The sequence below is a fragment of the Theobroma umbraticum genome, unplaced genomic scaffold, assembly GCF_002168275.2.
Source record: "Theobroma umbraticum cultivar Fairchild unplaced genomic scaffold, ASM216827v3 scaffold_130.0, whole genome shotgun sequence".
NCBI lineage: Eukaryota > Viridiplantae > Streptophyta > Magnoliopsida > Malvales > Malvaceae > Theobroma > Theobroma umbraticum.
In genome coordinates, this window is record NW_018397264.1 from 1,155,300 (window position 1) to 1,173,236 (window position 17,937).

Below are 17,937 nucleotides of genomic sequence, written 5' to 3' on the forward strand. Positions count from 1 at the left end.
TAAGTAAAGTCATTAAAATTTCATGAAGTTTTTTAATTAAAAATAATTAAATAAAAAATAAATTTGAATATATTTTGATATTTTAATTTGATTACTTGATATTTTTAATGAAAATTTTCGTAAAATTTTTATTTATTAACGTTTGTAAATATATTATATAAATAACAAATTAGCTAATTCTTTGTAACAATAAGCAACTGGAGCTTGGGTTTGGGCCTAGAGTTTGTTTAGAAATTAAGAAACATCTCGTACCATCCATTAAAAGGAAAAAACTAGAAACATTGCGAAACTCTTCCGACCCATTTAAACGCTAAAACAATAACCTGGGCTTCAGTCTGCGTCTGAGGAGGCCGCCGGTTCTTCTTCTTCTCCACTGCTGGCTGTAGGGTAAAACAGAATAAGAAAGCAAGAAAGAGAAATGGAAAGCAATAAAGAGAAATTAGTGGACGACGTCGGATCAGTTGTTGAAGCTATATCCGCTGATGTCGAAAACGCCGCTCCTCTTTATCAAGTCGAAAGTCTCTGCATGCGCTGCACCCGAAACGTATTCTTTCATCCATTTTTTGGTTAAAACAATTAATTCAACTCTTTTACCTTATTGTTTCAGTTTAATAGTAATTTTAATTTTGTTAACAGGGAACAACAAGGTTTTTATTGACTTCAATTCCACATTTTAGGAAGGTAATGGAAGTGCTTAATTTTCTTCTTCTTTTTTCTTTTAAAAAAATTTTGGATATTATTTTTAGTAATTAATGTTTTGGTTGCAGGTCTTGCTCTCAGCATTTGAATGCCCGCATTGTGGCGAGAGGTAATCTCTTTTTGCTATTAGTGCATAGTTTAAATTGAATTTTTTTTCAAAAGTTTGATTTTTTTCACGCTTCAAATTACACGTATAGGAATAATGAAGTTCAGTTTGCTGGTGAAATTCAACCGAGGGGATGTCATTACCGTTTGGCGGTTCAATCTGGAGATGAGAAGGTTGTCGTCATACTTGACTCATATAAAATGTTTGCAAATGATTATCATTGTCTGCTTTTATGTTCCCATTTTATATTGTTCATGTGTCTTTTATAATTTATCCACGACTTGAAGAAGCATTACCTCTAATAAGAGCACCATACTAATAAGTCTCTTTTAATGTAGATGTTTAATCGGCAAGTGGTGAAATCCGAGTCTGCGACCATAAAGGTACATTCCCTTGCAATGTCCTTAAACAAATCTTAGAGTTCTCTTTTACATAAAATTATTCAATATTCGCATATTGTATTTGACCATCAGCTTATAATTTTGTTGTTTATGTGCTTCATACATTACAAGATGAAATGTTGGAGTGGAAAATCTTCTACCAATGGGTTTTTTGAGATGATAAGAATTTAAAGTTGGATAAATGCTAAGCCAATTATATTTGTTTTCTTTCCTTGAATGATCCATCTTATCAGCACTAATGGGTTTGATGCATCAATTTCGTCAACAATGTTGTTTTCATATTTCATTTTTCAACAAATTACTTTCATTTTTATTTTACTTATTTTTATGATTATCATACTAAGGAGTGAATGTTGGATATCGGTATGTGTCTGGCACAAGTGCATTTGATTTTCCCTTATTTTTGGACAGTCAGACTCTGATATCCATACTCACTTTGAGGTGATGTGTCCAATATGGATACTTCAAGAAAAACAAATTGTCGGAGCAACGTAGTTTTATTTGATGATGAATCTTATTTTAGCCCATTTGAATGAATGTAGTGATGTTGTCAACAAACATGTGTTCTTTTTCATCTTTTACTAAATGGTTATACATACTCATTGGACACTTTACTTTGATTCTCCTGTCCTTGATGTGACATCAGCTCTAAATAATTCGATCTCTCTCTACCAAAACAACCTGTTGCAAAAAAAGGGTAGGCCTACACAAACATATGAAAAGGTTAGAGCTTTATTTCTAAAGTATAAGATCATAAAATGAGAGGTTTGCTAGTTTGGATTCGAATGTTGTACTGTTTGTGTTTGTATGTGGGAGAATTAACATTATAACTATATGAATCTATGCATGTATGTATAAGAATTTCCATTTGTTAAGTACTCAATCATAAGTGTTATCTTACATATTTTAGTTCTTTGCCCTGTCTTGGAAGATAAATAACTGACAGAACTTAGAATATTTATGTTATTCTTGCATTGCCATGATGCCTGATGAAGTCAAAGTGCAATATCATACAACTGTTTCTCTAATGTATATTTCTCAACTCAAATGTATCGATTTGTACTCTTTGTCTTATCTAGTTTATGTATACATGTAGATCCCTGAACTGGACTTTGAGATCCCTCCTGAGGCTCAACGCGGAAGTCTGTCAACAGTATTTACTTGAACCCTCTTGCCTAATTTGCTTATGCTGTAGTTAGATTTTGGGTGGTTCACTCCTATTTATCTGCTATGTGTTTTTTGGGTTTTCTTCTCTCTCCTAGTTTTGCAACCAACTCAGATACTGTCTGATGGTTCTAGGTGGAAGGAATATTGGTACGAGCTATAGATGGACTACAGGCCCTTCAAGAAGAGCGCAAGGTTCCTTTTGTGATTGCCATTCATTGTTGCCCGATGTTGCGTAGTTTTCAGTAGTTAACATGATTTTCTTTTCCTGGACAGAAGGTGGATCCTCAAACTGCAGAAGCAATAGACCAGTTTTTATTGAAGTTGAGAGCTTGTGCAACAGGAGAGTCACCCTTCACCTTCATCCTGGATGATCCTGCAGGAAACAGCTTTATTGAGAACCCGTAAGAGAAAAAAACTTTAATTAAGAAAACTCTATTTTAATGAAGTTTTTATGTTTGTTTTATGGACTTATACTTTAGGCATGATGGGTAGTTGACATGACAAGCTATTGCTTCCATAATGGATGATCAGAGTGTTTGTCCCAGGAAAAGTAATGAAGAATTTAAGTTACTTTTTTGCTGTTATTTCACTTGGATAAAACTTAATTGACTAGCACTTTTGGTTGGATTTGTGTTGGTGTTTAACTTGAAACCTTTGGCTTTATTTTAGCTTATATTAGAATATTGTAATGTCATCAGGTTTGCTCCATCTCCTGATCTATCATTGAGCATCAAGTTCTATGATCGAACTCCAGAACAACAAGCATTGTTAGGATATCTTGTTGACTCATCACAGATTATAGAGCCTACTGCTGGAGCATCTATGGAGGAAGCAAGCAATGCTGTTAATCAGATAAGACAAGCACATGGATCAGTTGGAGCAGTAGCTGGTCAAAGGGCCATTGCTCAGAGTAATAGTGCTGAAATGGCTGAGGCATTATTCCGATACTCTGCACCAGAAGAGGTAAGATAATTTCAAATGTTTCAATATGATTGGATTCATAGGGAGAAATCAAAAGAAGCAAATTAACAAGAGAGCTGCAGAAAAGTGATTTTCAGTGAAACAGGTTTTTCCTTGTTTGAATTTAGAAAAATAAAGAAAAAGAATGGAGAGAGAGGGATGATTTTAATAATAGAAAATTCCAGCCATGTGTTATTATTAAATTTAAGAATACATTGGTAAAATCTATACAAATATTTTAAGTGTCTGGTTTATTTTGGTTTCGTGTTAACTCCATTTTTTTTTATTATTCTATGAATTAGTTTGTAGTACTTTATTAAACTCAGTAATTTTTCCCATCTATTTATTCCCCCCCCCCATCTCTCTGTGTTTATATATTCAAAAATTATTACTTTCCTAACTTTTCACAGCTATTCTCTATTTGAATTCCAAAAGCAGTTTTATGTTAAAAAAAAAGAATATATTCATACACACACACACACACACATGCACGTGTGCCCATAAATTCTTGTTGCATAGGAGTGCATTAGTTAGTTGGATGTCTCTCAAAGTCTCCAGTTCTGGAGAGATTTAGAAAATGGATTTGAACTTTGAGAGAAATTGTGAGTGGCACTGGCACGTTGTTCTCTTCTTTTCACTTCTCTTCCAAATGTTGCTATTCACATGAAGAAAATTTTAACTTCTCAGAGTCCAAACACGCTTAATTTTATTGTGTATTAGAATTTGGCATTTTGTCTAGAATTCCTTTGTTCCTATTTTTTATATTACTTCTTTCTTGCTTCTTCAAATAGGTGATGACTTTCCCGTCAACATGTGGAGCTTGTGCCATTAAGTGTGAGACTCGGATGTTTGTAACCAGTATCCTTCTTAACATTTTCTATGATCGCACTTCTGGCAATATGATATTTCTCCTGTTTTTGGGCTATGAATAGTGAACATATCTTTTTGGCAGGTTTATTTGAAGTATCATCTGTTTCTAGCAATAATTTTGATTAAAAATGCATATTTATTTGTTCATCGTGCTCCCAATTTTCACCTTGCTCATATGAAGTATGCTAGTTATAGATGTTGTTGCGTTTCACTGTGGGAAGTATTTTCTTCATTTTAGTTATGCACTGGTGAAACTAGAGAATGCTTGGACAAACACTAAACTTGCTTCAATGCTTTGAAAAATTAAAGTTCTAGTCTTGCTCTCTACTGCATTGCTAACATTTGGGAAAAAGTTGATTTAAATAGTCCTGATTTCAGTTAAATAATTACATACGTCTGATTTCTCCATCTTTCTTTTTTTCTCCCATTTCTTTGGTTGCATGAGAACATCTTATGCTGTCACAGCTAAATTTCAAATTCCTTCAAGATGATTCATTCATATGTGCATTTAGAAGGTAGGCTGTAGCCCTTTACTATTATCCTCATTTGGTAGCGATTACGTAAGTTTGAATGAAAGGTGAAGCAGATTTTACTGTTTCTTAGTGAGATTCAATTTATATTCAACATGAGTGTCAATGCTTCTGTTGAGTTTGAAAGATGTGCGCATCTCAGATGTAAGGATTTGCTGTGATGATTTAATGATACATATATTCTATATTGTGATCATCAAGAGCACATATGCTCCCCTCCTGGCCCATGCATTAAAGATTTATTAGGTTTGTAAAGGCTGTTCGTCACAATTATGTGTGCCCGTACCTTGCTGTCTTGCCAAGTTAGCTATAAATTTTGTTGAGCTTAACCATGAACAGGAATTCCATATTTTCAAGAGGTTATTGTCATGGCATCCACTTGTGATGCTTGTGGATATCGAAATTCTGAGGTTGGTGGTGATTTTACTTGTACTACATTTTTGTCTCCCCTCCCCCCCCCAAAAAAAAAATTTAGTGGTTATTAACCATGCTTAGCTTGCAGATGAAGCCTGGTGGCCGAATTCCTGAGAAGGGAAAGAGAATTACCCTTCGTGTGAAAAACATTAATGATTTAAGCCGTGATGTTATAAAGGTTTGTTCTGATCTTGAACCCCAAAAACTAGTGCATTTGCTACTATTCTGGTATGTCTACTATCTAAGTTATATTCAGGCTAAAGCAGACTTCTCTCTGGGAAAGGGCGTAGCAGCAATTTGTAAATTGTGGACTTCTAGGATTCTGATGGACTGTGAATATTGTTTTCTTGGAGAAGAGTTGAAATGAGGACCTGATCCTTGAGGGCTTGCAGTAATTTGTAGGAGTGGTGTAGGGCAGCTAGGCTGGTAGTATTTAAGACAATTTTCTTATCTGAATACTTGAGGAAAATAGGAAAAATTAAATAAAGAAAAGCAAGAAAAAAAAGGAACAATGGCTACATACCTAGGGTTCCTTGATTGCATCACACAACCAAGAAGAAAGGAAACCTGAGCATCACACTTCGGGTTTCTTGGGAGTCAGACCTTAAGGTTGATTTCATCACACAATCACAATAGGGATAGTGCTTAAAAATCTTCAGAACCTTCTGTCCTTCCTCAGATAGAGTACATAAACAATTATTTGGGCTCCTAGCAGCCCTAATACTAAGAGGCTCAGTGGTTGGTGCATGTATGAGCAGGGCTTGGATCCCCTTTCCCCCTCCAAGCAAAAAAAAAAACTTATTCCAAATAGGTCATTTAGAAAAAAATACTTAATAATCCAAATAGAATACTAACAAACTTGACTTAACAATGAAATCTAATAGGTAAGGAAAAGCCAAGATAAAATCCTAAACCCTAAATGTAAACTTCCAGATCTATCCCTAAATTTACAAAATATTACAATGAAGCCCAATAATACAACAAAAGTAGCAAATAAATTATTAAGTTAACCCCTAAATTAGATTCTTTGCATTCTGCATCAAGGTCTAAAAACCAGTCTAAATATCATCAGGTTTCTAAGAAGCAGAACATTGTGAGTTACTAGTGCAAGGTCTCTAAATTGTCGCCAGTATTAAATTATTGTTAATGTTATAGCATGGAATTAGGCTGGGTCTTGAGACTGGAATCTAATGTGATTAGTGGAGTTTTACTCTTGTTCTGGTGCCTGTATATCTGCTTATCGCATTTGCTTTTCAAAGCTATTCTTTTTGGGGTAGGATAGGGGATGGCTATGGCCTTTTTAAATTCAAATCCATTCCAAGGATTTCTCCTATTTTGGCCATAGGAAATATTTTATTCTACGACCGTATTGCGTTCTCATATTGCTTTATTATGGTCATTAATGCAGTTTACATGCATTTAGCATATTAAATTAACATCATCATCATCCCCATCATTATCACCATAATTTTCTGCTACTAGTATTACATTAGGAGTCAAGCTGCCCTCATACATGTCATGAACATTTTTCCCTTGTCATATTTTCTATGTGCTATGGTAAGTTATCTGACATGCTGTCTTGTAAATGTATCAGTCAGATACTGCAAGTGTAAGAGTCCCAGAACTTGATTTGGAGCTAGCAAGTGGCACACTTGGTGGGATTGTTACAACAGTTGAAGGTTTGATTACAAAAATTAGTGAAAGTGAGTACCTCTTTCCTCTTTTGGTTTCTCCGTGAAGATTCTGTCTGCATCCGATTCTGTTATTGATAGTCCTCTTCCATCATTGTCTGCTAAGTTTGAGTGCTTCACCGTGGAATGCTCCTCTTGTCAACCTGGTTGATATGTGTTCCAGAACAGAGAGAGGCTAGATTTTTTGTCTGCTTGCTGATTCTGTTATTTACAGTCCTCTTCCACCATTGTTTTCTAAGTTTGAGCACTTCACCCAGGAATCGTTCTATCCTCAACCTGGTTTACATATCTAGAACAGAATGAGGCTAGTGTATGCTACTTTGTCCAGCTTAAGCCTCCATTTCTTAGCACAGCTAAAAGTTTTGCTTCATATGGTTGTTGAATGTCTGTTATCCCTCAAACTTCCCTCTGTTTACTTTGACATTTGTGTTTGATGTGCTTGTTCCAGTATCCCTGTCATGTTTCTTTCTGTTTGTATGTGTTTGGGGAAAAAAAAAGAAGGGGGTGTGAGGGAAGTTGAGCGGACAAGGCTTACTCATCTATCTCATGCATATTATGTTGTAACTTCATGATCTTTATGTGCAGGCCTTGAGAGAGTGCATGGATTTACTTTTGGAGATAGTCTTGATGACTCTAAAAAAAACAAGTGGCTAGACTTTAAAGCAAGGTTGAGCAAGGTACTACTTCATGTATATTTCATGTAATAGAACTGCATAGAATACAGTTCATTTCAGGTCTGCCTCAGTCAGTATGCCTGAATACTATTTGAATTTCCTGTTAAATATCCATATATTTGTGCTTGTCAATTAACAACTTATATTGAAATATGAAGCACCATGTTCATAATGCTGGATGACTGAATGCATTTAAAATCCAATGATAGATTGATATAACAATAAAACATGCGAACTTTGTAACAAAGGTTACTGCCTATGCTTCCTTGTTTCACTTTCACTTAAACAGCACATATGATCGATATTAGAGCTGACCTGAACCTAGAAAATCTGCCCAACCTGCTTGAACTCGATTTGACAGAAAACAAAGTCAACAACTTGTACCTGAAATGACCTGAGTGGAAAATGACCCAAACCGAAATTGACCTAATTCCAAAATGACCTAAATCTGAATAATCTGTCCAAATCTAATTTGGTTTGACATTAAAAATGTCAACAATTTGAACTTAAAATGACCTGAAATGATCTGACCCGAAGGGGCCCTACCCGATTCATCCAATTGCCACCCCTAATCCACGTTTGTTCTTTGTGTTTTTGCACCATGTCCACAGGACAGATACAGAGATATTTTACATCTGTTAGTCCTTGTATCTTGTTCCTTTGATGACACCTTTATCTGCCATGGGAATGGTGCAGGAACTTTCTATCTAAGTTGAGTGTAAATAAAATTAATTAAGTTGAGTGAGTGTTTTTCTCCCACTTTTGGAAGGATTGCATTTCAAGGGAATAGATGGGTACAAATTCGCCCATTCTCCTTTAGTCTCTCTGTTTTCCTCCTACCAAATGCAGGAAACAATGAAATAAAAATCCATTCTCCTGTCATCCCCTTTCCTTCCTGTTTCCCTCCTAGCAAACACTAGGCCTCGTGATGGTTGCAATTGACAGTCAGCAAGATGCTGATATGTAGCTTCTATGAGATGTATGAGTTTTTTGTTTTGATATGCCTTTGATTCTGTTCTACTTTTGTTTAAAACTAGTGGATGGAATTCAGCTCCAAGAGAGAGTCTAGCATTGGCTTCTACGAGACAATTTGTTTTCTGTAGTTAATGCTCCTGGATTTTTTTTTATTAAATTGCATTATTTAAAATCCATTAAAATTTTAGGACTAGTAGATTGCATAACTGTTGAAGTATCTTCAGTTTTTGCTTGTATAACGTTAAGAAATCCAATGAGACAAACATCAAATGATTAATACTTGTGTACGCTTTTATTTCATGAAAATGAAAATCTTAACCTTCTTCTCACAGTGGAACCTCCTTGCTATTTGCAGATTTTGAGCATGGCAGAGCCTTGGACTTTAATTCTGGATGATGCACTAGCTAATTCTTTTATTGCTCCAGCGACTGATGATATTAAAGATGACCACCAGTTAATGTGTAAGTTTTTTTTTCTACCAATAGTGACAAAATACTGCTGTCCTTCCTGCTGTTCTTTTGGTAAAATTTTTTGTTTGACTTGGGTGGACAATGACGTTTTCTTAGAAGGGAACTTCCACATTGGTTTAGTTCTGGTTCTGCATAGATCATTTGGATGGCCTTTACCATTTTATATGCTTTTTGGGAAGAAAATCATTTTTTTTTTTATTTTGGGGGGAGGGGGGGCGAGAGGGGGAATGGGGGTTGAATGCACTAATTCCAAGTGACATCAGTTCAGTTAGATAAATTACTTAAAAGACCAAAATGCACTAATTCCAATAACATAAAATTAGGGGTATTTATGTCTTTTTATGTGGAAAAACACCTTTTTCTTTCTCTTAAAACACCAATTTTTTTATCTTTTAAAAAAGAACTTTTTTTTTTTTTCCTTCTCCACCCACATGGTGGATCTGCCAAAATCTACTTAGTTTTATAATTCTGGATTGTTATCCTTATTTTTGTTTCGATTTATATTTGGATACTCATGGGGCTTTTTAATTTAGTGTTCTGTATAATTTTGGGGAAAAAGGGTTAGGGGCACCAAAAGGGAAGATAGGGCATGTATTGGAGGGAAGAACAAGATTTGAACTGAATTTCACGACCTACTTTTGCTTATTTATATTTTGGTTCTCGTTATGAATTTACTCTCACGGATTGATTGGTGCTTTTCCCTTATACATATGAAAAATTGGATTGTTTCTGCAGTTGAGGAATATGAGAGGTCATGGGAACAGAACGACGAGTTGGGTCTCAATGACATGGACACCTCTTCAGCTGATGCTGCATACAACTCAACAGGGGTAATGTCAATGTAGAAAACAGAAGAATGACTCCTACCATCTGTGTGAGAATATTTGTCACTTTTTCTTATTTTAACCATCTTTGGGGCCGGTGGCAACATTGTTGTGCAAACTATTCAGACTGGCTCCTGGAACAATGTTTTCAAGGAGCCAGAGTGCAATTTTGAGGAGTCATACTTGTGCAATCATATATTACTAGTGTAAACTATTCTGGATTGGATTTGATTTTGATTTCACTGCTTGTCATTCTTGGCCTAAGTATTGCTGCTAGATGGTTACCCTTGAGAAACACGAGGACAGAGAGGATGGATCCTTGAGTTGGGTAAAACAAGACAACTCTTTAATGGCAACCACTGGTTCTAAAATGGAATGTTCCAGGCTGGATTGTTCTCACCCTTATTTCTTTTGATAGTCAAACTAGTCTTTAACTCGTTCTTACCTCCTAACAATTGAACTAATGAGGAAGATATTTTGAAAAATGATATCTGTAAATCTATATATATGGTATTGCCTGTTTTGATTAAAAGGTATAAGTTTATATATATATATATATATATGCTTTGAGGTGAAATATTATAATGGTAACCACTCCCTTGCTTTTCCCAGTGTATCATTGCTTCCCTAGTGCTTGATGGAGCCACGAATTATTCTTTGCCTGAATTGAACTTTTGGAAAAGCCTTTGAATTGCGATTCGATGATATTTTCAGCATGGGGATGGATAACAATGCAAAACACCTTATATGGTTTTTATTTACTTGCCTTGACACGCTCGCTCCATAGTTCCTATATGGTTGGTTATACGCATTATGACAGTGTCATCTGGTGTCAAGACAAAGTGTGTTCACCTGCTCAGAGCAAGGGCTGGTGTGCTGCAGGAGGAGCTCAATTCTATCATCAAATCAGGTAGTGCTGGTGGTCTTTTACTCACTAGCCTCTTTTTATAATTTTTTTTCCACATAATATTAACTTTCATAAACACATTAAATGAAAATTATGTGCAATGAATTAAAGTTAATTTCCAAGAAAAAAGTATGTTTATTTTCTTGTTACAAGAAAATTTAAACATTAAAGTTTTTCAACTTAGAACTCATAAATGAAAATTTTGGTATATATATATATACACACACTCCATGGCTCTACCTTATTGATACCAAGCTATCCTTTGAAAAGAGAGTTAACAATGGCTCCGACACTTCTCTTCACACTGGTGCTAATCATCAGCAATACATGCAATCTGACGAGGGCTGCAACCTTCCCAAATGAATAACCACCAACCTCTTGGTTCTTACATTAACACTCATTTGGATGACCTTGATCAACACTTGCAGCCCCATTAAACCCAGAACACGACCAAAATTCCCTGCCGTTACCATCTTTGGTGATTTAACTGTGGATACAGGGAATAACAACAACATCAGCACATTATTTAAGGCCAATAAACCCCCGCACAAAAAAAAAAGATTTTGAATTTCAAAACCTCTCAACGTTAACGGTAACTACCCAAACCACCAAACCCCCGACAAGCCCCCTTCAACCAACCACCAGGAGCAGCCCCACCACCCTGCAACCTTTTCGGCCTGACTCTACAAAACCACTGTCCCTTTATCCCCATTCAGCCAAACTATCATCAACGCACAACAATTAGTCAACCAAATCAAGCAACAAATCAAAACAACAACCACCAAACCTTTCAATACCCCCCAGCGCAGCCGACCCCACAACGGAACCACCACCCAAAAGCCACAGATTAGGACTGGCGCTCATTACTCCATTCAGTTTTCATAGCTAACTAGAGCAGAAGGGTGACTAGGCAAAGTCTAAGGGAGGTGTTTGAAGCCTTGGTGAGGTCATCGGGTCAAAAGGGATAATACTTCATATGAGTTAGTGTGAATGATGATAGTTGATTATAAGCATTGGTGTAAACCATGAAAGTTGGTATCAGAAAAAACTCTTTTTGAGTGCTAATGATAGTGCCATTGTCCTCAATGGTCCATATTGAAATGGAGGGGAGGATGTCATGGTACGATAATAGAAATATAACTATATATGATAAAATTGCAAAGATTAAAGTAAATAATATTTCATAGAAATTGATGTAAACCGTGACAAAATAATTAGAAAACTTTATCACCTTAAACATAACTAGCGTTGTGCTATTATCTTTAGTGGGTCCTATTTAATAGAGTAATAATGAAAATATAACGGTTCGCATTACTTTCAACTTATAAAATTTTTTTTGTAGTATAAAATCGTGAAACTAACGAATCAAAATAGCACAATACCTCATAGAGTTGGTGTAGACTGTGACACAAAGACTAAAAAACTTTGTCAAGATAAACATAACTAGCAATGTGCCACTGTTTTTAGTAGGTTTTTGTTAAAATATGGTAAGATGTTACGATCAATATTTCACATGGGTTGATGTGAACTATGACACAAAGACTATAAAATTTTGTCAAGGTAAACATAAGTAGCAATGTGTCATTATCCTCAATAGGTTCTTGTTAAAGTGAGAGAGGATGTCATGGTCTACCAGATAATACCTTATAGAGGTTGATATGAACCGTGACATAAAAGTTAGAAAACTTTGTAAAGGTAAACATAACTAGCAATATGCCACTATCTTCAATGAGTCTTTGTTAAAGTAGGGAAGGATGTCACAGTTCTCATGTGGTCTACATTGAAACAAATTTTCAACTGAGAGTAGGAAGGATGTCATGATTCTAGAGAGGAAAACCATGAATCCTACATCAGTTATGTATTAGAGAGATACTGTGAATATAGGATCTGCATCATTTTTAACTTATAAGATTTTTTTTTGAGATAAAATCGTGAAATCAACGAACCAAAACAAATAATAAGTCATATGGTTAATATGAATCGTGACAGAAAACTTTGTCATGTATTTGCATTGCCTTTTTTGATTTCACGAAACAAATTCATAACAGTTCTAAATTTTTATATATGCAGCATAAGTGTTAAGAGTTAACTTTCAACGAATTCATCCCAAATAACTTGATTTAACAATCATTACTCACATCCACAGATAGGAGAGAAAAATCCAATCCTCAAACTAACCTAAAACAAATGTTAAGTCCAAAATTCTGAAACAAACTTAGTTTATATATTCAGTCACGTATTCTTCTTTATTGAACAAGACATGCCCAAAATGAATTAAAACTCTACTAAGTTGCTTATTGGAGTAGTACAGTTTTCCCTCTCGAAAGACGAGTATATTTTTCCAGCATTGATAATCTAAGACCACTATTCAGATGGTGATGGTGCATCGATAGGTTTGCCTTGCTCCCTCATCTTAGCTACAGCTTGTTTCATTGCTTCCTTCCTCTTCTTGCTAGCTAGTACTTTTGCCTGCACACCACTCACATTGGGGTCCTCTTTCTCCTCCGGTGGAGGAGGTGGAGGCCTTCTAGCTGCATTTGCAATCCGGTCACCAACATTCAAACCTAGCACTGCACCTGCCAAGCTCAATGTCACAGTCCTGCACCAAAGAACCCCCACAACACAATGTTGCATTGTTAGTATCAAACCATACAGTGAAGAAACATCAATATCTATATCTGTCTTTGCAATTATTTAATCTTTATCCAGAGAATTCATATCAGGTGATCTTTTTTCAGGAAATCTTGGTTATCACTTTTCTTTAATCCTACTCCTCCACATTGTATAACATTTAGATATAACTGATCATAGTTTCATCTCAATTTCGTGTCAGAAAACTATAATGTGCCTGTTTGAACCTCTAACTTTAACTTCAACACCAGAAGTGCAACAAGTTCAGTAAGTAAGAATCAGGAAAAGTTTCATTTGGTAATCCTCTTGTTTAAAAACAATATAAAGAATTAATTCTGCATGGCAGCAACCCAGAAAATGCACTTGGAGCCTGGGGAATGGGACAAAATTTCGTTCCCTTCACAAGTCACAAGTAACAAAAGAAATGAAGGATTAAACCCAAACATTTGAAGCCTTTTACGATTCTGTAAACTTTTCAGACAATCATACGCATTACTTGTGCAGTCGAAAGGCTTCAATATACAAACCTGCGATGAACAAGTTTATCATCTAAGACATGATTTGGTCTCTGGTGGCAAGCCCATACTCTGTGCAGTCCTAGACAAGGAATCTTCTTTGATTTGGCAATGGGTGTTGTTGCACTGGCTGGAACAGGAGTTAGTGAATGGGCCATTGACTCTGTATCGCACCCTTGGGGGGTTTGTTTAGATTCAAATGAAGATGAGAGAACATTTTCCTTGGAAGTCAAATTGTGATGTAGAATGAGACTAGGGAGTGGATAGTGCCTGTAGGTTTGGATGTAAACAGAAATGAAAATTCATTGGTTGGGACTGGATAAGGTTCTTTGGGTGTGGACCCTTTTTATGAGCTTTGATATCTATGTTTTCTCCTTACATTATCTTGCATCATAAACTTAAATACATGCCACCTCCGACCATAACAGACACCATGGAAGTACTAACAAGTTTCCTTCAGGGCATTACATATCTTGAATATAAGTTGGAAACTGTCCTTCGCAATAGGAGTTACTCCCTAACACGAGATATTGCTCACAATTTCCCTGCCTTCATTTGTTTATTAATTTACTATAGTCAAAGATCAAACTATTGTACTTAATAATAAGTTTAAGAAGGCAATTAAACATTCATATCACGAAGTAGGAAAAATAAAGGGCAATAGAAACATAACATTGATTACAAGATAACCCAAACCGAGCCAAATTCATTTATTATTAATCTAAACACGTACATTTTTTAATAAAATTAAAATAACTTTTTTAATAATGAAAAATCTTGCTTTAGTATGTTTTTAATAAATACCCAAATTCAAACAATTCAGTAGAGTTTCAATTTTCTATTTACAAACACAACCAAAAGCAAAAATGCACCCTAAATCACATGTTGCTATCAACTAAATGAGAAGATTATTGACTCATAATCATCAGCCAACCCGATGGAGTAACAGCACAAAATCGCAAAACTATGACAATGAATCCATTTTATCAAAACTGAAATTGCATTTCACAACAAAGTAAATATCCAAGAATCTAATAATTCTGTTACCCTCCAAAACTGCAAAAGTGCAGAAAGCCTAAACAAAAATGAGATGAAAAGTAGTTAAGTTCAACCTAAATAAAAGAAAAAAAACTTCAGAAACGTAATTTAGTTCTTGATAGAGCTGCAGGGCGTGCAGAGAGTATAACAAAAGAGGAATAACTTTGGTGCTTTGCGAGAACAGCATGCTACATTCAATCCTCATCCTCTGAAGCACCAGCAGCTGAATTAAGGGTGTGCAACCGTTCAATCAACTTAGCTTTCCTTTCCTCATATGTAAGCTTCTTCAAGTTGAACCTGCAATTACAAAGACAAACATGAAGACGGTAAGATACAAGCTTAATGGCATCCAATAATAAGGAAATTCACTACATACAAGCTACATGGCATCCAATCAAGTCACAGCACATGAAAACCAACCTCTTGTGCTCCTTGGGTGGCTCCTTTTCAGACTTCTTTGCAGTTGGGTCAGCACGGATGGCAGCATGAACTTTCTTGTACAAGGCCTCAAAATCATCTGCCTGAATGCCTCTCTTAATATACTCACTAAAGTGAGACTGATACTTCTCTGGCTCATCTTCCATCAAGGTCTAGAACACTCATATAAATAATAACAAAACTATTAGCATGCCAAAAAAAAAAGGATGAAAGAAAAATTAACTGATATCATTAAATTCCAAACAAGAGGTACTATTATGGATAGCATTTTTACCCTCATATATGCAGCAACATGGCCACCATAAAGGTACTTGCGGTGAACCTCAGCATCAAGTTGCTTGCTGTCCTTTGAAAACCCAGCAAACCTCTTGTCACTATGAGGAATATCCAAACCACCATCCAATGCTCCCTGTGAACAAGAAAAGCAAATTCAATTAACTTAAAAGTTTCAGGCTTTAGTAAATCAAAAACTATAATCCACTACATGAAATGGAAACCTAGGTGGCAATCACAAATGATTGCTTGAAACATATATCTTTGAAGAACATGTTGTCCAAGTCCAATCCAGTCATACGACATATAGTTACACCAAAGCAAAGATACGCTTGGAAATAACTAAAAAACCAACATCAAACACAATATTACAACAAAAAGGGGATGAAATTTTCAATATACTTCATTTATCTAAAAAGGATACAATTGCAAATTAGATGTTTTGTGATACCTTTAGAGCACCAAAAACACGATTGCCAGTGGTGGTCCTGATCAGTCCTACATCAAGGAGAGCACGGAATGGCCTCCTTGTGTCAGTTGGCTCAACAGAGAAGTCCTCTCCAGTTGCCTGGTAATACAAACCTTCAATAAAGAAACTATTCGAAAATAACAGTATCAATTCATTTTAACAGCATATCATAGCAGGATTATACATAGTTGACATACCTCCACATTGCCCTCATATTCATCATCCATTTCAAGCATCTTAAGGACACGACGGGCCACAAGCAATCCAGTGCAATAAGCTGGCCACATTTACACAAAGCATATGAGAAATGAATTGATCATAACAACACATAACTCAATTTAAGTAAATAAATAGTATACCTGCAGCATAGTTTGTAAGACCCACTTCAAGCCCATAATGAGGAAGCTCATGTGCATAAGCAGCAGCAAGAACCTGATCCCCAGCAATGCTAGCAGAAACTATTTGGGCAGTGATATCTTTGTTGGTCTAATATCATGGTTAAGTATTGAAATGCTAATAAAAATAGGTTCACAAACTCAAAAATGACTCATATAGCCAAATGTCAAATAACTTGAATGGAAACATCAGGATGAAAAAACATCCAAGACAGACTTATTAATCAGAACTCGGTACTTCAATTAGATTGCTCCCATATGTTATAATACAAACTAGCCTAATATTTCCATAATGCAACAAGTTGTGATTATAATAAAGAAAAGGCTAGCTAAAAATAGAAGAATTATGGAATATATGTTTGCTGAGCTAAAAGTATAACAATATTAGAATAGACAACTTTTAGGATACAAATCGCACAACAAAGCGGTACTTTGGAGTGTTGTACTTGTTCTTGTCTTGATTGATTAGGCGAATCCTAGCCCGGTAGTCTGTCTTTCCCTCTACAGATGAATTTATCAAATCATAACATCAGAAAGTCGCTCAAAAGACCAGAACATTAAATAACCGAAAATTAAATCTACCAATCACAACATAATCACACAGATAAATACCTCTCCTTCTCTTGTATTTAACCTGAAACCGCTTAAAGTAAGCCTTGGTTTTCTGCGACTTGACATAGGCCTACAATGACCAAAGAGAACATCCATTATTTTAGCCCTTTGTAGAATCAACAGCTACAAAACCCTTTAATTTTTGGTACAAATCGAAGATACAACATAACCCCAGGAATAAACCTAACCCGTTAAAAAGCAAATTGGACAGTAATTACTGGATGTTTGAAAAAGACCCAGATAAAAGGGAAAAGATCAGATTTCATTATATTCATGAACTTTCAACATCTAAAGAAATGAACTTTGCTAAAACCCTTCACAAAGAAGAAGCATTTTGCTGTTAAAAAGAGAAGCACATTTTTTATATATCGGACAGTGTTGAAGTTGGGAGAGCTTACCATTGTTGAAGCTTTGATCTGAAAGAGAGGAGTAGGAACAGAGGCAGAGAGTGAGAGACGGCCAAGAGACAGAGAGAAGGCGGAAGATATAAAGCGCACTTCAGATATTAAAAACCCTAGGAGAGAGGCCTTGATGGAGGGTACATCAACGGCTCAGATTTGATTTGATTTGCTTTTATGTGTGCTCTCTACTCTCTAGGGTTTTGTTTTGCTTTGTTTTGTGCGAGTGGATGGGTATTTTGGTCATTCCACTAATAATGGAATTTGTGTGCAAATGTTGGTGTGCCACGTAATTAACTAGTTTTATTGGATATTGGACTTCGAATAAAATCAAAATATTGCAAATTTAAGTGTTAATTGCTAATTGAAAATGAATAAATAATCTTATTGAAAAATTTCCAGTATTAGGATTTAAGTGATCATGAAAATAAGTAACCAAATATTAGAAATTTTCATTATGCACTTGCTTAGATTTAAGTT

General features: G+C 35.6%; 3 protein-coding genes across 3 annotated transcripts; 1 reads left to right on the forward strand and 2 right to left on the reverse strand.

Annotated features, from left to right (window-relative positions):
• Positions 1-286: 286 nt before the first annotated feature.
• Positions 287-10,012, forward strand: LOC110422227 (uncharacterized). The gene is made up of 16 exons (XM_021436057.2): positions 287-544; positions 637-681; positions 768-808; positions 897-978; positions 1,144-1,188; positions 2,303-2,359; positions 2,506-2,565; positions 2,647-2,774; positions 3,072-3,336; positions 4,125-4,191; positions 5,073-5,143; positions 5,236-5,325; positions 6,742-6,850; positions 7,424-7,515; positions 8,843-8,948; positions 9,693-10,012. The coding sequence occupies exons 1-16, from the start codon at positions 419-421 to the stop codon at positions 9,800-9,802; spliced, it is 1,494 nt and encodes a 497-aa protein (XP_021291732.1). The 5' UTR covers positions 287-418; the 3' UTR covers positions 9,803-10,012.
• Positions 10,013-12,778: 2,766 nt separating this feature from the next.
• On the reverse strand, positions 12,779-14,256 carry LOC110422204 (uncharacterized). Its single transcript, XM_021436022.2, has 2 exons — positions 13,847-14,256; positions 12,779-13,287 (listed from the first exon to the last, which is right to left on the reverse strand). The coding sequence occupies exons 1-2, from the start codon at positions 13,990-13,992 to the stop codon at positions 13,053-13,055; spliced, it is 381 nt and encodes a 126-aa protein (XP_021291697.1). The 5' UTR covers positions 13,993-14,256; the 3' UTR covers positions 12,779-13,052.
• Positions 14,257-14,815: 559 nt separating this feature from the next.
• On the reverse strand, positions 14,816-17,595 carry LOC110422203 (large ribosomal subunit protein uL18). Its single transcript, XM_021436021.2, has 9 exons — positions 17,458-17,595; positions 17,060-17,129; positions 16,857-16,948; positions 16,412-16,538; positions 16,250-16,329; positions 16,035-16,151; positions 15,585-15,719; positions 15,293-15,462; positions 14,816-15,169 (listed from the first exon to the last, which is right to left on the reverse strand). Exons 1-9 carry the CDS (start codon positions 17,458-17,460, stop codon positions 15,067-15,069), a joined length of 897 nt encoding a protein of 298 aa, XP_021291696.1. The 5' UTR covers positions 17,461-17,595; the 3' UTR covers positions 14,816-15,066.
• Between the last annotated feature and the right edge of the window lie 342 nt (positions 17,596-17,937).

Coding starts and splice junctions, on each gene's coding strand:
- LOC110422203 (XM_021436021.2), bottom strand. Junction 16,539..16,856: donor ACCGCTTTGTTGTGCGATTT/GTATCCTAAAAG, acceptor CCATGATATTAG/ACCAACAAAGATATCACTGC. Junction 16,330..16,411: donor TCTTACAAACTATGCTGCAG/GTATACTATTTA, acceptor AAATGTGGCCAG/CTTATTGCACTGGATTGCTT.
- LOC110422204 (XM_021436022.2), bottom strand. CDS start 13,992: ATGGCCCATTCACTAACTCCTGTTCCAGCCAGTGCAACAACACCCATT. Junction 13,288..13,846: donor GATAAACTTGTTCATCGCAG/GTTTGTATATTG, acceptor TCTTTGGTGCAG/GACTGTGACATTGAGCTTGG.
- LOC110422227 (XM_021436057.2), top strand. CDS start 419: ATGGAAAGCAATAAAGAGAAATTAGTGGACGACGTCGGATCAGTTGTT. Junction 682..767: donor CAATTCCACATTTTAGGAAG/GTAATGGAAGTG, acceptor TTTTGGTTGCAG/GTCTTGCTCTCAGCATTTGA. Junction 5,144..5,235: donor GTGGATATCGAAATTCTGAG/GTTGGTGGTGAT, acceptor CTTAGCTTGCAG/ATGAAGCCTGGTGGCCGAAT.